Source organism: Amblyomma americanum, chromosome 4 (assembly GCF_052857255.1).
Source record: "Amblyomma americanum isolate KBUSLIRL-KWMA chromosome 4, ASM5285725v1, whole genome shotgun sequence".
NCBI classification, from domain to species: domain Eukaryota; kingdom Metazoa; phylum Arthropoda; class Arachnida; order Ixodida; family Ixodidae; genus Amblyomma; species Amblyomma americanum.
Window position 1 is genome coordinate 17,077,388 of NC_135500.1, and position 25,102 is coordinate 17,102,489.

Here is a 25,102-nt window from a genome sequence, read left to right on the forward strand (position 1 = left end):
GCGGAATTTTGTGCACCGTGCTTGACGACGCTCGCGAATTAGTTGGACAAGCGTGTTTAGTTGCGCCTCGGCCCGGAGGGCTCGAATTGGGGTAATTTGTGGGAGGCCCGTAATAACACGCATTGTTTCTCGATTGATCGATTACAAACGATCCCCCTTTGCGCGTGTCTTGTGCTGGAATTGGGCTTGGTAAATCAATCTTGGCTGTAGCACAGAACCCATGAGGAGGCGGGCGATGGTGGACGTGGCACCACTGACTTCTGCGAATAACGGCGGATGAGATGCAGCATTTGGGACGCCTTATGCTGCGCGAAGCCAGGGGCTTGCAGAGCCGGAATCATGCAGCTCAAGGCCGAGGAATCGAAGGGAGGTGACGAATGGAATTCCATTTCCGTTCAGATAAAGGCTGATAGGGGCGCTGTTAAGCACACGGCGGCCAAGCACGTTCGCGATGGGTATTAGGGCCGTCTTTTGGGGCGACAACGAGAGTCCTACAAAAAGACACTTCGCTACGGCGTCCCCACAGCCTGAGCCACAGTGGGACGTTAAACGCACATAAACCAAGCGAAAAGAGCACCAGTGATCTGTAATTGTCAGAGCGAGCTCTAAGCTTGTGGTCTGAGTTTGGAGAGATGTGTGAACGGACCAGACTGTAATGTCATCCGCATAAATGAGTGCGCGCAGGTCAGCAATGTCGCCCAAGCACGTGGTGTATCCATCGTGGTGTACGATGCGGCTGAAATGATACCACATTTCCTTTGTTGATGCGTATGGCGAATTAACGCGATGTAAGAAAGTGCAGATATTGGCACGTAAAAGGCCCCGCCGCGGTGGCTCAGTGCTTAGGGCGCTCGACTACTGATCCGGAGTTCCCGGGTTCGAACCCGAGCGCGGCGGCAGCGTTTTTATGGAGGAAAAACGCTAAGGCGCCCGTGTGCTGTGCGATGTCAGTGCACGTTAAAGATACCCAGGTGGTCGAAATTATTCCGGAGCCCTCCACTACGGCACCTATTCTTCCTTTCTTTCACTCCCTCCTTTATCCCTTCCCTTACGGCGCGGTTCAGGTGTCCAAAGATATATGAGACAGATACTGCGCCATTTCCTTTCACCAAAAACCAATTATTATTAATATTATTAGGTAAAATGATCCAGTGTAGCAGCTCAGTGAGGCCAGCGTGATTGATATGGTCATATGAGTTGTGCACATCCATGCCGAAAACTGTCCGGGTACGGGTCGATCGGCCATCGATCAGAATCATAGAGGATGCGTGATCTCGGCCATCTTCTGCACCAAGGTCAGGGCGAAAGCCAATCTCTGACGAATGCTACCAGTAATGTTTTTTTTTTATTTTATATGGGTTTAACGTCCCAAAGCGACTCACGCCATGAGAGACGCCGTAGCAATGGGCTCCCGGTAATTTCGACCACGTGGGGTTCTTTAACGTGCACTGACATTGCACAGTACACGGGCCTCTAGAATTTCGCCTCCATCGAAATTCTACCGCAGCGGCCGGGATCGAAACCGCGTCTATCGGGCCAGCAGCCGAGTGCCATAACCACTCTGCCACCGCGGCGGCCGGCACCAGTAATATACTGCAGGCGGTTAGCCAACATACGTTCCAACAATTTCCGTAGAGTAGACCTGAGAGAAATAGGGCGAAGATTGGATACGTTGCCATGAGGTTTTCCGGGCTTTGGGATGGCGATGATAGCTGCTCGCCGCTACTGCTCGGGTACCTATCACGACTGCCAGGCAGTGTCTAATGAGGCAAGGATAGCTCCCAAGGTAGCTCCCCCTAGGTTTTTCAACACCTCATGTCACGCCGTCAGGACGAGGGGCAGTCTTCAGTTTTGCTTGGTCTATTACAGCGATAAATCCGGCCAAAGCGAACGGAGACTGCTTCCCGGAGATGACATGAGCAGATTGAAGTGCTCCTGCATTCGGCGGAAACACAAATGGGGCGGAGGCCACAGGTGGCTGCATATCATAGCTGGGAAATACAACCTTTGTCCGTAATGTTCCGAGACGGAGTCCATTAAAAAATACGGTTAACATTGAAATCATTTGTGCAGCACCCCTTCGAAGTAGTCTCTCTTGCAGTCTATACACAGCTTTCAATGCTTCTGGAGCTCTTGGAAACAGTTGGAAAACGCTTCTTTTGGCAGGGCTGACAGCTCATTTGTCGTGGCGTCTTGAATGGCCTCCACGCTCCCCATCCAGCGATCTTTTAGGGCTCTCTTCACACGGGGAAACGAACAATCGCATGGGGAGAGATCGAGCGAGTACGGCGGATGGGGAAGTACAGTACTGCTGTGCTTGGCGAGAAATTTTGTCACGCTGAGAGCAGTGTGCGGCCTTGCGTTATCGTGCAGAAGGCGCCGTTGTCCAGATGTCCATAAGTCAAAGCGACGACGTCGCAGTGCATCACGCATGTGTTGGAGCATGCGGATATAAAACTCCTGATTCACGGTCTGCCCTTGTGGGATGAACTCGAGGTGTATGACACCTCTGGCATCGAAAAAAACTACCAGCATCGTCTTTGTTTTGGTCTTCTGACGCCGCACCTTTCTCGACGCTGGAGAGCTTTTGGACCGCCATTCAGCGCTCTGCCTCTTTGTTTGAGGATCGTATAGAAACCACCATGTTTCGTCTTCATCTATGCTGCTGTCGACGAATACAGCATCCTTCTCTGCCTCGGAGACCAAACCAGCGCTCACTGATGACCGCGTGTCTTTCTGGTCCTGTGTGAGAAAGTGCGGCACAAGTCTGGCATTCAACTTTCGTTTCCCCAAGCTGTCACGCAAAATTTGGTGGCATGTTTCTGAGCAACGTCGAGAGCATCTGATAGAATGCGGATCGTAATTGTGAGGTCTTGCTTTACGATTTCCCTGATCCGAGCCACGTTGTTTTCATTCCGTGAGGTTGAAGGGCGCCCCTGCCTTGTATCGTCTTCCGCCGACGTTCTCCCCGAAACGAACCTCTTGTGCCGCTCGAAAACTCATGCCCGCGGTAATTCCTCTTTGCCGTAAGCGTCACGAAAGAGCTCATACGTCTGTGTGGATATCTTTCCAAGCTTCACACAGAATTTTATGTTTACACGCTGTTCGAAGTGGGCGTCCATCTTTCCACATTCACTCACAGTAGAATGCGCAGACGACTAGAAACAACGTATATTCCTACAAGTAGCGCTATATAGCGGCTGCCACAACAATTAACATAAATAGCTCAGGTTAGACCGAGAAGATGACGCTACACGTACGCACCAACATTTGTTTTGGGGAATCATTTCTAGAGGATAAAATAAACCAGTCTCGAAACTTTACTGACAAAGGTTGTATTAACTGCGCAATGTCAAACGCAAATATATCTAACAGTTAACAGTTAACAGTAAATGTATCTAACACCACAAATGCAGTTTGGTCTGTTATGTTTGCGTGAAAATCCCATAGAATGTTTCCATGAAAACTACACCCAGAGTTTTCACCGACCAAGAAAATTCTGTTTCGATATTATCGCACGTCAGTGGATTAAGGCGAACATTCGTTTGTTTAGCTTGAAAGAGAACCGCTTTTAATTTGGAACAGTTAATTTTTAGACTATTTGCGTTTGACCATTTACATGGTTGGTCCAAAAATATGTTGGCGGTTTCGACAAGGTCATTTCTATTGCTTCCTGCAAAGAATGTGCTAGTGTCGTCGGCGTATATGGCAATGTATGATGTTATCTAGAGATGCAAGGTGATTAATTTAAGCATTGAAAAACAATGGGCCCAGAATACTCCCCTGAGGTAAGCCATGCCTATTTTTTTCTTGTCAGAATATTTCATTTCCAATACATGTGGCTTGATGTCGATTTGTCAAGTAGCTCTTAACAATACCACCAACGCCTTAGCAGCACAATTTCTCGGGTAAGATATTGGGATTAATTCTATCAAATGCTTTGGAAACATCTACAAAGAGTCCTAGCGTCAGCTGTCTTCTTTCAATATTATCCAAAATTAGCTCTTTTTGAGGAAGTACGGCTGTCTGAGTAGATCGACCTGTCCGGAAGCCATATTGCGAAGATACAATAACAGAATCAGCATAAAAGAAACTAGTAAGTCTTATAAAGATTATTTTCTCAAGAGGTTTGGAAAAAATTGGCACTATTGAGATCGGCCTATAATTTCCTATGTTGTCTTTTTAGCCGCTTTTATACACTACTGTCACTTTAGCATTCTTTAGTGTATTAAGAAAAGTGCAGTACATTTTATCTGTCCTCCAAAAACTAATGCTCTATACCGCACTTTTTGCATCTCATCTGCAATATTGTCATTCGGTTTGGGGGTAATGGCATCAAGAAATCAGTCACACACACATTCGCACGCAAGATTTCAATAAAAAATCATTCAAAGTATGTAATCTGTTCTTAGTGCAATTTCTTAACACTGCGGTAAATAAATACCGGTCATCTCTAGCGCGATCAGCAGCCACAGCAACGGCAAGCTGGGCAAAAAAACAAAAAGTGCTGGCAAAGACAGGACTGCAGGAAGCCACCCACCTCTCGATCTTGAGCCACCCTCGCGCCGAAATGTTTGAGGTCGATGCGTACGCCAACCACTGGGAACGTAACTAAAGCAAGATTTGGCGCGAGTGTGGGTAATTCCTCGTAGCTGGGAGGTATGAGAATTTTCACCCCATGGTTGTTCGCCTAATAATACGCCCTGAGATAACGGAATGCATGAAATGAATCTTTCCTGAGGATGGGTGACCAGCACCGAGTTGCTGGTATAAAGTAATAACTGCTATGCAAGCTCGCTTCTGTTCACAATTCTTGTTTCAAGTACAGACAAAGTTATCGGTGGGTTGAAGAACTCTGAGTGCGGTTCCCAACAGCAGAGGGCTCATAACGAACGTTAGAATGTGGCCGTCCTGCCTTGTGTACACGCCCCATTTCACAGATTAAAGAGAGTGGGGGCTGGGCAAGGAATGGACGTTCTTTTCTCAGCCCCTAATAAACCAGCAAAATTGGGGGCGGCCGTTCAGAGTAAGCTTGAAGGACGTAACAGGAATAGGCGTAATATTAATCATGTAAATGAATGTGTTCCGTGTCAGATGGGCCCGGTGTACGAAATTACTCTTTCATGTGACCTCACGTACGTAGGCCAGACCCAACGGTGTATTAATATCAGGCTTATGGAGCATTCTAATGCTTTGGAAAAGGAAACCGCAAATCTAGCCAAGCATTGCTTTGCATGTAAATGCATTCCGTTCTTTCTAGACGCAGAAGTGGTGATGCAGATTGCTGGTCACTGGCCAAAGTCAAAAGATGAAAAGACGTTTCGGGAGCACTATACGGCTCCCTTGTTCACTATGAAGCAATCGGCGCACGGATTCGTCCTTTTGTAGCACCCAGTAGCGTTTTTAATGATTTAGCATAGATAGGATGTAGAGTTCCGTCGTTCCTGTTTAATGTGTTAGACGATGTCTGTATGATAAGGGACTCAAGATTCTGCCGTGCTGATGTGTTCTTTTCTGTTGTCAATATCTTTACTTGGTCCCAGTTAATCTCGTGGCCGGATTCTTGCACGTGCTCGGAGATGGCGTTAGATGCTGCTTTCCGGTTTCGGACGTCGTTCTGGTGCTCTCTCAGGCGTCTCCTGAAGTCCTTTGTTTCACCGATATATACTGATGAGCAATCGGCGCAGTCTATCTCATATACAACACCTGGAAATCTTTCACGAGGGAGCTTGTCCTTCACATTCACCAGTTCTGTTCGAACAGAACTGGTGCGAACAGGTGCGAACAGAACTGGTGAATGTGAAGGACGAGCTCCCTCGTGAAAGATTTCCAGGTGTTGTATATGAGATAGACTGCGCCGATTGCTCATCAATATATATCGGTGAAACAAAGGACTTCAGGAGACGCCTGAGAGAGCACCAGAACGACGTCCGAAACCGGAAAGCAGCATCTAACGCCATCGCCGAGCACGTGCAAGAATCCGGCCACGAGATTAACTGGGATCAAGTAAAGATATTGACAACAGAAAAGAACACATCAGCACGGCAGAATCTTGAGTCCCTTATCATACAGACATCGTGTAACACATTAAACAGGAACGACGGAACTCTACATCCTATCTATGCTAAATCATTAAAAACGCTACTGGGTGCTACAAAAGGACGAATCCGTGCGCCGATTGCTTCATAGTGAACAAGGGAGCCGTAGTGCTCCCGAAACGTCTTTTCATCTTTTGACTTTGGCCAGTGACCAGCAGTCTGCATCAACATGATTCCTGACCAGACGGTATGCCGTCAAACCCTCGACTACGCAGAAGTGGTGTTTGTGCATAATGACCTGCTCACAAGAGAGGTATCTGAGGCATTTGGCATTATCAGGAAGAAGAATGGGTTTGTTAGTGAACCTTCCGTAACACTATCAGCCAGGCAAATGAGCCTATTGCACAATCGAAAACGGCTCTGAATACACACATGGTTTTAATTTTGGTAAGCACGTCAGGGTTTGACACATGTCTTTGACGATGCCATGTGCGCAGGTATGGTCAGTGTATGAATTGACGCGTGTGTTCCAATAAGAAACAGTTGTGATTTCAGCGCAGTTTGTTCGGCCCTTCTTGTTCTTGTCTTCGTCCTGTAGCGCTGTCGCAGAATAATGAAGGAATAAGCACCCCGCGCAAGCCATGCTGCAAACATCAGGCAGTGCTGTGACCGGACGCTGTGGGGAAGAGAGACCGATTCAAAGGGCGTGGCTGCTTCCTTTTCTGCTTAAACCGTCTAGTAAGGCAGCTTTCTATGCGGGTTTTGTTGTATAAATTGGTGTGTTTGAAAGTTTATTTCATTAAGACTCGATTTTCCCTGAAAGCTAAGCAATTTCAAAACAATTGGCGCTTCTTTTACCATTCTCGCACTTCTGGCAGCAACATTACGAATTTACCGAGAATGACGTGACATAAATAGCGGCTGGATAGCCACGAGACCGTGTTCGCGCGCTTCCTTGGGAGCTACTGCGGAAAGGATCGCAATGAGAACTGTGGACGAAAGAACAGCGCTCGTCTTCGATCCTTGGGAATAAAACAGATATGCTAAAGGGAATAATGGCGCAGCATCAAGCGACTAGGACAGCAGGAGAGTACACACACACACACACACACAACCGCCCATCCTATACGCTTCTTAAAGCAGAGTTCCGTTTGCACCGCGTAAATTGTTCTTTTTTTTTTTTGCAACGGACCAGTTGCGTCGAGAAGGGGACATTTCTGGTATTTTTCTGTGTTCTCAGGATGGCGCAGGCAACGATGGCGGTAAAAATGGAGAGTGTGAGAAAAAAAACATGATGAAATGACATCCTCTTAAATTATTCGAGGCGGGGCAAGGTATGCGGTAAAGATTTCGATATTTTATTTCCTTACCAAGCGAGCCCCGTGAGTGTCATTAGAAACCGTATGGTCGCCTTACCCAGTCGTTCCCCGTGATGTGAGTGAGCGCCTGCTTTCTGTCGAGTTCTCTTTCAACAGAACCAAGCTTTGCTGAGTTACAACGAGTAGCGCTCTGCTGAAATTTCGTGCACTGGAGGCGACCTTCGCGGCGGAGGCACGTTCGGAGGACGTGTGCCACGCGCACCTACACTCGGCGGCAATCACGCTTATGGGTGCGGCCACGCATTGCGGTCGGTCACGTCGCCTCCGTGGACGGGCGTGGCCTGCTCTTTATCACTTTGAGGGCCCCCTCCGTTACGGCTGCGACGGCGGCACGCATTCAATTTCAGGGCTGCAAGGTGGGCGGGGCCGCACTTGGGGACGTTGATGGGGGGTCAGGGCCCGCAAGGTCCCGACCCGCCCGTGACCCGAATCGTCTCTTCCAGACAGACAGCCATCCGTTCATATTCTGCGTTACTGCCGCCGAGCAACTGCAAGATCAACTGCGAGAAAGCAGGGAGTCGCCTCGTTGAGAGCACTACCTCATTTCTGCGAGTGACACTCGGCCTCGGACTACGAACTGAGAAACGTTTGGGAGTATGAACATCCGCCTGGCTGCAACCACGTGACTACAAAGCAAGGCTGCTGCGTGTCGAGTCAACCCCTGCATCAAAGAAGGTCCTAAATAAGATCGTCCGCCTGGTATGGCCGGCAAGCGAGGAGGTTGAACATGGAAAGGGTGTATGGCAGGCGCCAGGCCCTCAGAAGCGAAACCGGTGCCTTCAGGTCACTGCTGCCGCAACCGTGCCAGGATGTGAAAGTCGAGACGGCTGAGTGCAGGGCGTAGCGAATGTATCTTGTTACATTTCGCCTTCATCGTGTAGGAAAAGCGGTGCGGCTGCAGCTGGGTCTCCCACGGGCTGCCGATTAGTCAGGCGATTCCGGGTCAATTACCGGCATAGTCACAGTGGCGCCGGCGAGAGTAAGCCTCCCCCGAAAGCACCCTATCTACATGACGACGACAGCTGCCAAGGCCAGCCGTAACTGACCATAGCGAAATGGTCCGGGGGTCAGCTGGGTCCAGTCATCGTGTTTTGACAGCGGCACTCGCCTTCACAGGAGAAGTTGACGACGAGCGGTTTCCCTACGCCGCGTGACCCTACGCGTAGCCTGGGCCTTGCACCGATGAGGAACACGTGCGAGCACATGCACATCGTGGGAACGATACTCGCGGACCCTCCGGTGTCTGCGCGACGCAGCTGGCATCCTCCTCTCAAGCTCAACACGTGACGGGGCGCGTTCCCTACGGAGAGAGTGCGTGTTGAGCGTCACAGAGAAGCTTTCAGCACACGCCTTCCTCGGCTGGCTCGGCCTCCGTCTAGGGATTTCTGCGAAGGAAAGCCCTATAAAACGCGGCGCAGAGTAGACTGCTCTTGCTGCGGCCACCCGGCGGATACAGAACATCTGCTGCATGAATGCCCTGCCTCTGCCGTCCACCAGGCAAAAATGGCTTCCAGCTACAGGGCCCTGGGACTTCCTGCGCATTCAGAAAGTGCCCTCCTCTTCCCCACCGGCCCCAACGCTTCCAAGTCCCTCCTTGCCTTCCTGGAGAACACGGGCCTGGACAGCTACTTCTCGTCCAAGGCAGCACATGGCAACCACTGTGCCTGCGGCGACTTTATTTCTCCCCTTCCTCTCCTCCTCGTCTATAACCCTCCCCCTATCGGCATGCTGGCAGAGGTGGTGGTGACAACTCGCCTGTCACAGGACCGTGCCTTTTTCCTTTACCTTTTGTATGCTCCCACTTAATTCTACTGCTAGGCTGAGAGAGGCTCCCTCTCACCGAGACTACTTTACTTCGAGATACTCTCAGTTGCTGTACATAGGGCAAATACCTGTATAAAGTTTTCCTTGCCTTCCTCGCAACCCCATCTCCGATCTTCCTCGTCCCCTCTCCGGCCCGACCATGCTACATGAGTCGCAACAAATGGCAACAGACTTTCTGCAGTCGAGATTTCTTTACACGTGTCCGATAAGCATTCGGATAGAAATTCGAGATTCATAACGGATGCGCTAACCGATCGTCTGGACGATTTTGTGAACCGCCCTTTTCGAGGGTGCTTGATTTTATATTTATGATACCTCTGCTAACGGCTGCAAAACTTGCGCGCAGTTCGAAGAAGTCTGCGTACTTTAGAGCCCTGGCATGCACGTAAGCTTTAGTTCGAGCTGTGCTGCATATCTCGCGCTCCATAGGTTAAGGAAAATTCGTGCCTGATGCCACTTCTCCTGCCATGCTTAAATCAGGCATGATACTTACAACGCGCCATGGAGTCTACGGCATGAAAACATAGCCGTTCCCAGCTCTCCCACAACGAAGGCACTACAGATGCACATCAACCTGCCTTGACAGAAACGGTAGGAAGATAACCTGGTCCGAACTGCGCCGTACAACCTGACTCAGCTTTTGAGCATTAATCTAGGCGTAGAAGAATGAAGTGGTGCACATAGTCAGGTGTGGAGATCTTGGGCGAAGGAAGTAAAGGAAAATCTGTCTTCGACCGTTCTACGGGGTGATGTCCTTTGCGAATGATCGTTGAAGACAAAGACAGGTGGCAAAGTCATGTGGAGAGGCTTTTGCAAAGGCATTCCGCCGCGTTAGAGATTCATCACCCATACCGAATCCTAGTATCAGGAAAAGTGATCGGACTCCTGAACGAATACTGTCCTGTAAGATTGCTTTCGATTGACGCGCAGGGCACGTTTTGCAGTATTCCAAAACTTGGATTCATATCAGCTATTCCTGAAGCTATCGAGGACTTCGGACTAACAGGGTTGAAAAATCAATGTGGTACCAGTGGGAGTGCATTTTTGAACCTATCATCAGCATCATCATCACCCTTACTACGCCCACTGGAGGGCAAAGGCCTCTACCATGTCTCTCCAATTAACCCTGTCCTTTCCCAGATGCGCCCACTCTATGCCTGCGAACTTCTTAATCTCATTCGCCCACCTAAACTTCTGCCGCCCCCTGCTTCGTTTGCCTTTTCTTGTAATCCCCTCCGTTACCATTAAGTCGAAATGACCAGCGCGGGAACAGACGGGAACACGAGAAGAAAAAACACTGACGACAGGGGGAACAGACAGGAACACGAGAAGAAAAAACACTGACGACAGGACGGGTGCGTCCTGTCGTCAGCGTTTTTTTCTTCTCGTGTTCCCGTCTGTTCCCGCGCTGGTCATTTCGAATTATGTCCCACCAACTCGCCCAATCGGAAATTTTGATTGAACGTTACCATTAAGGACCAGCTGTTTTCTTGCCTTCGCATTACATGTCCTGCCCAAGCCCATTTCTTCTTCCTTATTTTGATTAGGATGTCATTAACCCGCGTTTGTTCCCACACCTACTCTGTCCGCTTCTGATCTCTTAACACTACAACTAACATTTTTCTTTCCAGAGATCACTGCGTTCTCCTCAACAAAAGCTGAACCCTTTTCGTGAGTACCGGTAAAATAAAGTTGTGTCCTTTTCTCTTGAGGGATATTGGTACACTGCCATTTATCATCCGAGAGAATCTGCCATATGCGTTCCACCCCATTCTTATTCTTATAGTTATTTGATTCTCATGATCCAGATCAGCGGTCACTACCTACCCTAATAGACCTATTACTTTACCACTTCCAACACCTCGCTACTGATATTGAACTGCTGCTCCCTTGCGAGATCGTTGAACATTAGTATCGTTTTCAGTATGTTAATTTTTAGACACAGCATTCTGCTCTGCCTCTCTAAGTGATTCATGATGCTTTGGAGTTCGGCTCCTGAGTTAAAGATCAAGGAAATGTCATCAGCAAATTTGAAATTTGAAATTTATTGAAATTCAGACAAAATACAATTTGTCTGGGTGGAGAGGGCTAAAGGTGACATGAGAGGTCACCTGAATAGGCCCAAAACACCCTGAATTCATACAGCATAGTGTGGACATGAAAGGCATCACAACAAAATTGTGCAAGAATATCGTAAGATATCACGTTCAGCAAAAAAAAAACAAAAAATACAACAAAATTCTACAGGAATGCCATATGGTTTAACAACATACCCTAGTTACAAAGCAAAGCACTTAAAAAAAGAATAACCACAAATGTGTTTCTTAGACAAAACAAAGAAAGATAACCGGAATGGAGGGGATCGCCTGGAACACAGCTGTAATATACTGGTACTGCAGTTCCTGCAAACATGGTCGGGATTATACGCAAGTCAAGAAAAAATCTCTTGCCTGCTTTCGGAAAGCAAGCAGAGAATAACAGTTTTCCATGATGCCCAGCAATTCAGGATGGAGGTTCAGCAGGTTAGGAATAAGCCAACTGAATAATTGATTTCCATAGTTAGTCCTACATTTAGATTTTATGAAAACAGTTTTCCCTAATTCGTATTGCGGGTCATGCTTCGTATACTTTGATATGAATAGTTGTGGCTCACTTTTAAAATCTAAAAAGGCAGTCTCAGACAAACGCATCTTGTACAATGATTCAATATCCAAGATTCTATTTTTCATGAAATATAACGTTGTTGAGTCGCGGACCGGTAAGTTTTCAATGAAACGGACACCTTTTTTCTGTAATAAATATAGGCTTTCCATGTTTGACCTACCTGTAGTGCCCCATACGAGCAAACAGTAATGAAGCCGCGAGTGAACGGTATTGAAGTAGAGCTCAAGTCGTAAATAACGAGGTAATAGCAGACGGAACCTGTTAAGCGCACCAATGCATTGTGCAATATTGCGTTTAATAAAGCGAACATGGCAAGACCAGCGAAGGTTTTCGTGGAACCGGACGCCTAAAAATTTTATATCTGAAACTCGTTCTAGCGGTCGCGATTGAAATGTCACTTCATTATAAGAAACTGGTCTGTTAACAGAACTAAAAACAATGTAATTTGTTTTGTCAACATTTAACAAAAGTTCATTGGCAACAAGCCAGTCAGAGAGATTTCTAAGCCATAAATTTACACGAGGAATTAAGGAGCCAAAATTTTCTGCAGAAAAAAATACACTAGTATCGTCAGCATAAAGGATAACTGAAGGAGTTTGTGGGATAGATACAATGTCGTTGATATACAGGAGAAACAGAGTAGGTCCTAGGATTGAGCCCTGAGGAACACCAAATTTGATAAACTCTGGATCGGACGTGGCATTATTAACTGAAACATACTGAGAACGACCTGACAGGTAGTTTTCTAACAATTTAAGTGAGATTCCTCGTATTCCATAAAACGGCATCTTGCTAAGAAGTACATTATGCTTAATTGAATGAAAGGCTTTGCTGAAGTCTAGGAAGACGCCTAATGTGTACAAATGATTTTCTATGTTTTTAGTCAGTTCGTTTTTAATACTAAGCAACGCAGATTCAGTTGATTTCCTTTTTTGAAATCCGTATTGGCTAGAAGAAATCAACTGATGTTTATTGAGGTAATCTGTTATCCTGTTATTAATCGCTTTCTCTACTATTTTGGAAAACAAAGGAAGAATTGATATAGGTCTATAGTTACTAATTAAATTTGCAGCACCGCCTTTAAACAATACCGCCACACGTGCCACCTTCATTTTTTCGGGGAAAATGCCTGTTATCGCAGATTACTTAGACATTCTTGATTAACTCTTATCGCCAACTGTTTCCAATCCAGGCGTCGGAAAACCTCCTGTAAACAGGCGGTGAATAGCGTTGGCGAGATCGTGTGCCTGCCTGACACCCTTCTTTATTGGAATTTTATTGCTGATTTTATGGAGGACTATCGTAGTTATGCCGTCGTTATAGACATATTCCAGTATTTTTACATAACTATTCTACACATTGATAACGCAATGCCTGCATGACTGCTGAGGCTCCCACTGAGTCAAAAGTCAAACAATTTAGCGTACTCAATGAAGTCTATATATAGTGGTTTGTTATATTATGCGCATTTCTATATCTCCCGATTGATATTGTCAATATTTTCTATGCGCACTCTCAATCAACGCCCTATAAACGCCGTTAATTTTGACCAGCATTTTTGCACAATCCCTGAAACGCAGCACACATCGGAAAAACTGCAAGAGATGGATCTGCTTTTCAATTGCGGTGGCGCCTACTCAGCTCTTAACTATAGGCTCTGATGAGCTTATTATTTTGCATATATTACGGCACATGCTTGCTTTAAGCTTATATTTTTCATACTTGGGCCGATTTTGGCGAACACTCACGTATTATTAAAGGTCCTGTTGGGAGAGTTGGTAGTTCATCTTGATGCAGAGCGGTTTATAGCGCAAACAAACACAAGGATAAAGGTCTCTCTCATCGCTGTCTTTGTGCTATAAACCCCTAGCTCTAGCCACGTTTTGGAGATTGATTGAATAAAGAGCAACACGTTTGTCCAGCGGCAGCTGTTAAGGCCATGCTTCACGTCTATGTGGGTATCGATGCCGGAATAGCCCAAAAGGTGTGTATCATATCAGATGAAAGCACGCAAGCTATCTCTGTATAGGCTTCCTTACCACGTGCTTATCCCTCGCCCTCTGTTTTCACTAACCCCTTTCCGCCTTCGGCTATAAGTATCAGCGCTGAATAAACACAGCACGTTCTTTGTTATCCAGACACACTGGCTGTCCATTCCTGTCGTCCCGCTCGAGGACGATACATGGTGTCAGAAGTGGGGTGAAGGCGACCAGTTAAAACGACAGCTTCCGGGGCTAGCCGAACGTAAGGATTGACGCCATGGAGCACCTAAGGCCACCCGAACCGCTGCGCTTGACCGCCGATGGAGGAAGGAACTGGAGGCTGTTTCGTCAGAAGTTCGAATTTTTTCTTCAAGCCACGGCATGCACCGACAAGCCAAGATCGGAGGCGGCAAAGACGGCCCTGCTGCTCAGCGTTGCTGGAGAGGATGCCTTGGACGTTTTCAACAACTTTGTGTTCACCGAGGAACAAAGCAAGGAAGACTACGCCACCGTGATTGCCAAATTCGAAGAATACTGCGTGGAGCAACAAAACGAAATCCACGAAAGGTACGTCTTCCGTTCACGTCGTCAGGGTGAGGCGGAACCTTTCTAGCAGTTTGTACGTGCCCTAAAGAGACAAGCGCCGCACTGCAACTTCGGGGCCATGACAGATGATATGGTGCGCGACCAAGTTGTGTTCGGAACCAATTCGCCAAAGCTTCGAGAGAAGATGCTCAGGGACAAAAACCTGACCTTGGGAACAGCTGTCACCTTATGCAAGGCGGCAGAGACTTCAGCTCGCCAAAACGAAGTCTGGGGGAAGGCAAATGAAGAACTTGATATGAGCGCTGTTACGGCCAGGAAGAGGGCTCAGACAGGGTCCAGGCGCGACCCAAATTGTACGCGGTGCAACCGCAGACATGCTTCGAGATGCTGCCCAGCCTACGGAAAAACCTGTTACTCGTGTAATGGGCGAAACCATTTCGCGTCTTGATGCAGGAAACAAGATGACGTCTACGAAGTACAGCATGAAAGCGACGACTTCGAGGGGCTGGACGTCGCTGTCGGCAGCGCTAACAGAGAACGTTACTGGCAAGTGGACGCATGCATTCAAGGCCAAAACGTGAGGTTCAAGGTTGATACAGGGTCGCAGGCGAACGTTTTGCCGCTCTCTATGTTCCGCAAGCTTAAGGCCATTACCCTGATGCCAAGCGGCGCCGTTCTGAGATCCTACGGGGGCAACGTTATCAAACATATCGGCAAGTTTTCAGCACCCGTGACGGTTGGCGACCATAAGGTGTGGGCTGAATTTTTTGTTGTAAAGAAAGACCACAGTGCTATCTTGGGCTTGGCAACCAGCGAGAAGCTAAGGATCGTCCAGCGCGCTGTAGAAAACGTGACGATGAGCCAAGCTGAACCGATCGTCAAGGAATTCCCACGGCTTTTCCACGGGATAGGACGCGCCCCACGTGAATACAAGATCGTACTGCACAAGGAAGCCCTGCCAGTCGTCCAGCCAGCTCGAAGGGTTCCCCTGTCACTGCGAGAGCATCTCCGTGCGGAACTGGATCGGATGGAAAAGGAAGGCATCATCCAGGAGGTCAGCAGCCCTACAGACTGGGTAAGCCCGCTTGTCATTGTGTTAAAAAAAGACGGCAAGTTGAGAGTTTGCATGGACCCGAGACGCATAAATGAAAGCTTGAAGAGAGAACACTACCAAATGCCTCGCCGCGAGGACATTGAAGCGGACTTGGCAGGCGCGAAGTTTTTCTCGCAACTCGACGCAAATGCCGGATTTCACCAAATCCCACTAGACGAGCAATCGTCCAAGATCTGCACATTTGCTACCCCCTTCGGCCGATATCGGTTTCTTCGACTTCCATTCGGCGTGGCATCAGCTAGCGAGGTGTTTCAGAAGGCCCTCAACGAGGTTTTCGATGGCCTCCCAGGCGTACGCGTGTACGTGGATGATGTGCTGATTTGGGGTGCGACAAGGGCGGAACACGACCAGAGGCTGCGCAGTGCACTTAAAGCAGCTGAAGAAGCGGGCCTAACGTTTAATGCATCCAAGTGCAAGTTAGGCGTACAAGAAGTTTTGTTCTTGAGAGACATCATTAGCCACAAGGGCATTAGGCTCAATCCCGATCTCGTGGATGGTCTTCTGAAAATGCCCAAGCCTCAAGACAAATTGGCGGTACAGAGGTTGCTCGGGGTCGTTAACTACTTCGGCAAGTATCCGCCGTCACTTTCACAGCGCACGTCGACGCTTCGTTCTCTACTCAAACAAGACTCCATTTTCGATTGGACATCGAATCACGAAAACGAGTGGCAAGCTATATGCCAAGAGTTGAGCGAAGCACCAGTGCTTGCCATATTTGACCCATGCTTGCAGACAAAAGTGACTGCAGATTCTTCTCAAAGTGGCGTTGGCTCGGCGCTCCTACAACGTCACGGGGAGTGCTGGAAACCGGTAGCGTACGCGTCAAGAGCGCTGACCGAATCGGAACAAAGATATTCAGAGATTGAAAAAGAGGCATTGGCTTTGGTGTTCGGCTGCGAAAAGTTCAATCATTTTGTTTATGGCCGCCCACTCATCCTCGAGAGTGACCACAGTCCGCTGATAAACATATCAAAGAAAGGCATAGCCGACATGCCGCCCAGGGTGCAACGTTTTTTCCTTCGATTGCTCAAATACGATTACACCCTCACCTTTGTTCCCGGCAAACAGATGGACCTGGCTGATATGCTGTCCCGGTCTCCTGCTCCTGACCACAAGGCACCTGCAGACACGTGCGACGTCGAAGTTCACGCGGTGACGGTTGTGTCAGCACTCGTGAGTGAACAGACAGACGCGAAACTTGCACGAGAAACTGCTAACGATCCGTACCTTGGCGTAGTGCTGCGGAAGCTAGCGAGGGGAGAGACTGTGGACGGTCCACTGAAACCGGTGGCTGCCGAACTTTCCGTGGTCAACGGTATACTCCTGAAAGGATCGAAAGTAGTAATTCCGACAAGCATGCGCAGAGATATGCTAAAGCGGATTCACGCAGGTCATCTTGGTCAGGTAAAGTGCAAAGCTAGGGCTGGGCAGATGGTCTATTGGCCGAGCATAAACTCTGACATTCAGTCTCTGATCGAAAGTTGTCCAACGTGCAAGACTTATGCTTATAAGCAACCATCAGAGCCTTTGATTCTTCGGGCAACGCCTACTCAACCATGGCACCGTGTCGGGGTCGACCTCTTGCAATACTCCGGAAGACATTATCTGTGCGCCTACGACTCGATGTCCAATTTCCCAGAGGTGGAGCTGCTGCCCGACACGACAGCCAGTTCGGTTGTCGATAAGCTAGGTGCAGTATTTTCCCGGTACGGCATCCCTGCCGAGGTTTGCACAGATAACGGCCCGCAGTTCAGCAGCCACGAGTTCTCTCTTTTTGCGCAGCTTTATGATTTCAAATATGTGACATCAAGCCCGGAATATCCTCAATCTAACGGGCTCGCGGAAAAGGGTGTACAAATCGTGAAGCGCATTATAAAGAAAACGAAAGCTGCTAGCGAGTGTTTCTGGCTGGGCATGTTGAATTACAGGGCAAGTCCTACTGAAGATGGCCGGTCTCCAGGCGAGCTGCTCCAAGGAAGGCGGCTGCGCACACCCGTGCCGGACTTCAATCCCCTGCCTACTGTACGGGTGAAAAAACACCGACAGATAAGCCACAACGAGCGAGCTCTACCACGCCTGAGCAACAACGACGTGGTACGTGTGAACGGCAAGTCATGGTCACGAAAAGCCAAGGTGGTTGGATCGGCCGGTCCGCGGGCCTTTCACGTGCGCACAGAGGACAATACCATTCTTCGGCCGACACCTTTTGGCAACGAAGGAACAATGGTCTGACGACTCATCAGACGACGAAGATTTCGGCGACAACAGGGCATCGTCACACGGTGTGGCGTCAACTGCCCCTGTGGCTCCACCGACGCCAGCTGAGCAGTCAGCGCTTCACCCACTGCGAAGGACAACACGACAGATGCGACCACCAGAGCGTCTGGGTTACGACCAACACTTTCAGCAGACAAGCCAGCGGTGTTGAGCTTGGCGGTGAACAGCTGTTGAGAAGGAGGATGTATCATATCATATGATAGCACGCAAGCTATCTCTGTAGGCTTCCTTACCACGTGCTTATCCCTCGCCCTCTGTTTTCACTAACCCCTTTCCACCTTCGGCTATAAGTATCAGCGCTGAATAAACAAGCACGTTCTTTGTTATCCAGACACACTGGCTGTCCATTCCTGTCGTCCCGCTCGAGGACGATACATGGTGCAACACGTCACCGTGATTGGCCGAAATATTGACGCTACGGTTGACGGCATGGTGACGTAACCGTGTTGACGAATCGATTCATTAAGACCTTTCATCATTTAGAGAGCCGTTCAGAGGATTTAAGTCCTGCTTTCGGCCAGGCAGTGTTGAGAGAACAACCACCCAGACTACTACAATCAGCATGAGCAGCACCATGGCCTTAATACCAACAAGTAGGAAAATAACATGTTCACGGCCACAAACAGCCGTGGGGCATCATCCAGCCACCGTTTCCTCCTCGTTCCGCACTCACCAGGAGCGGGTTGTGCTGCAGCAGCGCCTCGGCGTGTCGGTCATCGGCGCCCACGGCGGACACGAAGCGCACCCTGTCGGCCAGCAGCCTCGCCAGGCAGTCGGCCACGTTGCGGCCGACGCCTCCCCACGTGGTGCAGATGTGGCCCGCGTGCGTCGACCCGTTCAGCTGCAGAGAACAACGGAAAGATGCACTTTCTGCTATGGTCAGCCAGCGCTCCAGATAAATTACGAGGTTAGCCTAGGCGTCAGCTAGCTGATAACCATTTGAGCATATTCGTGCTTTTAACAATCGCTGTGCTCTACAGTGCGGCTGGGGTAAATATGTGCAATCTTATTAAACATGGCACCAGCGCAAGCGAAAGACAACACACAGAAGAGGCACATGGGACACTTTCTCTCCCGGGAGACGGGGCACTGTCTTTCACTTCCGCCAATGCCAAGTTTAATAATAAGGCGCCAACTCGCCCAACTAGCTGCATTACATATGTAAGCTACGCTGAAGGTCTAATTTGTTTGAAGCCACAATTAACTGTTTCTAGCCAGTTGGTAAGTGATTCAGAGGAGATTTGTTTCTGAATTGGACCGTCTTATTTCAGTTCTCCATTCCTAGTAAAAAACACAGTTAAACAATGTAATGATCCTCAAGATTCTACCTCATTTGAGATTTAGCTCACCCATATTGTGTTTCGCGACTGTGGTACGCACTAGCGGGTCAAGTGTACTATAAGTTTATTTTATTGCTTCTGAGAGTAAAATATATCTAGAATGGACTGCCACGGAGATTGCAAGCTGATGTGCTCGCATGTAGAAACTGCAGCCTTTGTCCGTAAAGTTTCGAGCCTGATTTATTTCCTTCTCTAGAAATGATTCACCAAAACAAATGTTAATGCGTACGTGTAGCGCCATCTTCTAGACCTAACCTCGACTATTTATATTAATTTTCAGTGTAACCTGAGCTATATATGATTGCCGTGGGAGCCGCTAGATGGCACTACATGTAGAAAAATACGTCGTAACTAGTCGTCTGCGCATTCTACTGTGAGGGAATGTGGAGAGATGGACGTCCACCTCGAACCGCGTGTAAACATAAAGTTCTGTGTGAAGCTTGGCAGGACAGCCACACAGACGTGTGAGCTCCTTCGTGACGCTTACGGCAACGATACATTATCCCGGGCGCTAGTTTTCGAGTGGCACAAGAGGTTCGTTTCGAGGAGAACGTCGGTGGAAGGCGACACAAGGCAGGGGCACCCTTCAACCTCATGGAATGAAAACAACGTGGCTCGGATCGGGAAAATCGTGCAGCAAGACCTCACCATTACAGTCCGCATGCTATCAGATGCTCTCGACATTAGTAATACAACATGCCGCCAAATTTTGCGTGACAACTTGGGGGAACGAAAGCTTAATGCCATACTTGTGCCGCACTCCTTCACAAAGGACGAGAAGGGCACGCAGGCATCATAGAGAGCTCATTTGCTCTCCGAGGCAGAGAAGGATGCTGCATTCGTCGACAGTATCATTGCTGAAGGCGAAACATGGTGTCTTAAATACGATCCTCGAAGAAAGAGGCAGAGCGCCGAATGGCGGTCCACAAGCTCTCCGGCGTCGAGAAAGGCGCGGCGACAGGAGACCAGAACAAAGACGATGCTGATAGTTTTTTCGATGCCAGAGGTGTCATACACCACGAGTTCATCCCACAAGGGCAGACGGTGAATCAGGAGTTTTATATCCGTGTGCTCCAACACATGCGTGGTGCACTGCCACGCCGTCACCCTTACTTATGGGCATCTGGACAACGGCGCCTTCTCCACGATAACGCAAGGCCGCACACTGCTCTCAGCGTGACAAAATTTCTCGCCAAGCACAGCATTACTGTACTTCCCCATCCGCCATACTAGCCTGGCCTCTCCCCATGCGATTGTTTCTGTTTCTTCGTGTGAAGAAAGCCCTAAAAGGTCGCTGGATGGGGAGCGTGGAGACCATTCAAGACGCCACGGCAAAGGAGCTGTCAGCCCTGCCAAAAGAAGCGTTTTCCAACTGTTTCCATGACCTCAAGAAGCGTTGGAACATGTGTATAGACTTCAGGGGAGACTATGTCGAAAGGGTGCTGCACAAATGATTTCAAGGTGAAACGGATTTTTTTTAATGGACTCAGTCTCGGAACTTTACGGACAAAGGTTGTATGCTTTTGCGGGTCGAAGATACCATAGGGTTGCAACTCCAGCCGAGGCTAGCCGGCTGGGCCTGGGCCAAGGTTGTGGTTGGTTCATAATAAATAATTGGTTTTTTTGGGGGAAAGGAAATGGCGCAGTATCTGTCTCATATATCGTTGGACACCTGAACCGCGCCGTAAGGGAAGGGATAAAGGAGGGAGTGAAAGAAGAAAGGAAGAATGAGGTCCCGTAGTGGAGGGCTCCGGAATAATTTCGACCACCTGGGGATCTTTAACGTGCACTGACATCGCACAGCACACGGGCGCCTTAGCGTTTTTCCTCCATAAAAACGCAGCCGAGACTGGGCTTTCCGACTCAGCCCAAGCCTCGACGAGGACCTGCGCAACCTCTGCTAAGCCGCGAGACAGATGGGCCCACAGAGCAGCTGAACAGGCAGTGAAACTTAAAGGGGCCATGACATGGTCGTTCTTCATACTGCATCTAAGGAGAGCTTCAAATGGCCCTAGTTGGTTTGAGATCTTCGACATTGTTTGTAATTGGTTTGTAATCTTCGACATTGCGCCCTGTCTGTATGTGTCGTTCTTGTCGGTGCAAACTTGAGTAGCGCAATAACAATGTCGAAGATTTCACATTGCAGTTTTGTGCTTCAGTAACTAATACAAGAGCGTATGATTTAGTTTCCGAAATTTGGCTGCCCTGTACGCGCTCTATATTCCAAAAAATGCGATAGAAATTGAGAACAGGAAACTCCTCCCACCGGCAGCGACCGCCATATTGAATGCTATCGTGACGTCACCAGGGCATACACGGAGCAACGTCGTCTGCTCTCGTTGCTGCAATGTGCGCAGCGAGGTCTCTTGTCCCCTTTACTTCCGCGGGCGATCGAAGTAGCAGTCGTCCCCCATATATGAGCGACTGGCGCCGCAAAAGCGTTAATAACAGTAACGCAGTTATTCTTCGGTATAGGTATAGGGTCCGGTCACACTAGGCCGATGGGACGGCGATCGGCGGTCGGTTGGCTGGTCGGTATGCAAATGCCATCGTTCACGCACTGGTCTGTCAGGCTAGACCGACGACGACGCCAGCACATACGATCAACGACCCCGTATCGCAGTAGTGTAAAAAGTGAACTTAGTGGGAACTGGCAGCGTTTGGTGGGGGACTAGTTGGTATGACATTCTATAAACTTACGAACTTTAAAACTTATGGCACCTCATGCTAGCCACGCCGACACACGCGATGTGCGTGCACCAGCGAAGATGTGCTTTCAATCAGTGCCTGCGCATAGAACCGATCGGCGAGGCAATTGAGCGACGCGGGCAGAAAACGCCGCACGACGGTGCCGCTCGTCGCTCGTCGCTGTCGCCTGGGCTTGTGCGGCCGAGCGAAAGCTTCACGCCCGGTGAATGGGCGGCCCGAAAAACTGCGCTTGTGTACCTTAGCCTTATCGAAAAAAGCGAAACGAGCGGCTGCATTTCATATCTTCACACTTTGTTACTAATCAGAGGGGAACGCCTGCTAGATTCTTGAATTTCGGCCGACGGTGGGCCGCCGGCCCCTTTCGTGACGAGGCCTAGCGAGTACGCAGGATTCGTGTGTGCGATTTCGGCGATTTCGGAGAGCGAATTCGCATGATTTAGCGCCTGAAAATAGCTGTAGAGCGTAGCTTTGGCCACAGTGCCCTCAAAGCGACGACTGCCTACATCGCAGAGCGCGAGTACAATCAGGAGGAAGTGCCGATATGTGACCCGGTCTGCGCAGCATGTGCTGAAGGCAGCCAGCAGCAGCCGTCGGCGTCGACTGTGGACAACAAATCGGGTTGTTTTCATTAATTCAAGAAATATCCGAACGTATTTTTAGCTAAAGCGCTTTAAAATCAATTACTGATGACATAAGAGGAATCAGATACAATTAGCGGGAAGCGCCTGTCCTACGCGAAGCGTTTCCCAAGCAGGCGATATGGCATCAGCGCCGCTTATTGCAGTGTTATGTGTAAAAGAGTAAAACTACAATTTGTGAGCAATACTGCGTAATATTTAAGATAAGGAGAGCCCACCTTGCCTTTTATGCCAAGCAAACCAGCAGTACTGTTCGCGCACTTCAGCTATGCAAAAAACCCCAGCGCGGGGCTGCAGTTGTCGTGGTCGTCGCGTTCCTAAGCCACAACGCGCTCGCACAGTAAACGATAAATGATGTACTACTATTTTCAAGCACTCAGTTAGACGGTGGCGGCTATTCATCGGTGCGGGCAGTGAAAGCATTCGTGTCGTGTAGGGTTTTGTAAAAGGGTTCTATACGTAAAAGGGTTCTATACGAGCCGAAGGGAATGTACAGTATTGTGCGTTTTTATCGTGAAGACTTTCAAAAACTTCCCCACCTCAACCGCTGGCTCTTTTGCGGTGAAACTGCACACAGAGCTTGCGTATTATGGTAAATTTTGTATCGTAGCAAGTTTGACAACAGCACTTACTGAGTTGAGCCGTGCATGATGCGAAAACGTAATCGTCTACGTAGAGATCGGCGAACCAAAACCCGCAGACGACGTTTTATCGCTGAAGGGCGGCAGTGGCGCCGTCTGTTTTCGGTAGTGGAAAGCGTGACGACAAGGCCGTCGAGACGAGCGTTGTAAACAATATTCTTGTTAAATCAGTTCTTCTGATATTTTTTCCACTTAAATTAGCCGAAAATGTTGTAAGCGCTTCAGTTGAAGCAGACGAAACGGCCGGAACGGCATATTCAAAGGACCCGCGCTTCTTGCAAAGATCGAGGCCACGGTTGGAACCTTTGTGGAACGCGGCCAAGAAAGTATCAGCTGCTTTCCGACATCGGCTCGGCGCCCGTAAGTTATGGCGCGCATAATTAAGGTAAATAGGAGATGCGCGGCTTCGTTGGAGCGTCTACTTTACCACTTCCCCGCTCCCCTCACTGGCTACTTTCGCTGGACGTATACATGCACAACATGCCAAGGGCTATTTTGTTGAAAAGTTGGAGGACACCTACACCAGTGGCAGCCACGATGTGCACTCTATGTTCGCCAGCGCGACAGTTCACTGCAGCTGAGTGTTACATAGCCGCATTAATGAATGCCACCTCTCTGCAGGAGTAAACATCTATAGAAAAACACGCCCTTTGCCAACTCCTCGCATCCTGGTTGTGTAAAACGTTCTCAGTTTTGACAAAACCCTCTCAAAACAATTCCTTGGAATTGCCATGGGTAATTTTATATCCGTCGTGTGTGCGAATCTGGCCCATTATCAATGCGTGTCTCCTGCGGCGTCGTTCGTGGGAGGAAACAGCTCGCTTGATGGAGAAGTTTTTATCGAGCGAACGACGTCTCTCGCCGCACCGGACGTCGGCGCGTTTCGAGCGCAAAAGAAGTAGCTGATAAAGTTTTAAGCCGTCTAACTTTCAAGCAAAGGCAGCGGCAGCGATAGCAAAAACTACAGTTTGCAAACCACTACCAAGAGCGCAAAAAAGAGGAACAAAAATACGATGCCATCCATGGCAGCAGTGCAGCCAGCTAGACGCAGGCATTCACATTAGTTGAGTACAACGTTCAAGTATACCACATTCCTTCTGTCAAGGTGAAAGACAGCCTTACATGTGCTTACGATCCCACAAAAGCAAACGAGTTATACGGGTGTGTACGAAGTTTCCTGCAGGAACTGCAAGGCTAAATATTGAAGCAGCACTATTATGAAGTAAACAAACAATGCTGCTTGTAATGCAACATCGGGCCATCATAAAAAGAGAGGTCATGCCATTCCGGTGTACTCTGCTTATATGCAGTAGGGAACAAAACGACATGGTTTCAGTTTTATCCTATATTGAGATTATCCGGGAAATAAAATACCTGTAGTGTTCTGGAAACGCTGGAAGTCATCTCGGCGCGACTGTTGGACAACACAGAAATCGGGGACAGCATCAAATCTTCGCGGAAGTCGCCCGTGAACTCAAGCATTCCCGTCATCGACTTCCCGTCATAGACGCATCCAATGAAAACTCCACCCATGACCTAAGCCTTTGCGGTACGCTGTGCTGGGCCCCGTCTAGACCCCCCACGCCTCTTCGGCGTGAACTGCTAGTTCAAGGACGTCGCCCTACAGCCCCCGCCCGCACAGCCACGAGTGACGCCCAAGCCCAAGGAAATGCGACGCTTGGAGACTTCCGACAGTCGCCCGCTGTGCTTCCATTGCGGTGAGGCCGGCCACATTCTTCGCCACTGCCCGTACCGCCGTATCGGTTTCCGTGGTTTTGCCGTCGTCGCCCCATGTGCAACGCCCGCAATAAATTGACGACTGCCTGCCTCGAGAGGGAAATGCCCCAGACCGTCTTTCCCGCTCTCCATCGCCGTCAGCCTCCCGCTTCACGTCACCAAGCAGCGGCAGTGGGAGTGTGGTCCCCCAGCCCCCCGAATGGAAAGGTAAAT

The 25,102-nt window shown here is 49.0% G+C and overlaps 1 protein-coding gene across 2 annotated transcripts in view; it reads right to left on the reverse strand.

Moving 5' to 3' along the window:
* Nucleotides 1–25,102, reverse strand: part of LOC144127807 (uncharacterized) — a 1,292,097-nt gene that overhangs the window by 612,927 nt on the left and 654,068 nt on the right. For both annotated transcript variants that reach the window (XM_077660737.1, XM_077660738.1), the window contains exon 13: nt 18,498–18,665. In XM_077660737.1, coding sequence (XP_077516863.1) covers nt 18,498–18,665 — 168 coding nt within the window. The remainder of the gene's footprint in view (nt 1–18,497; nt 18,666–25,102) is intronic.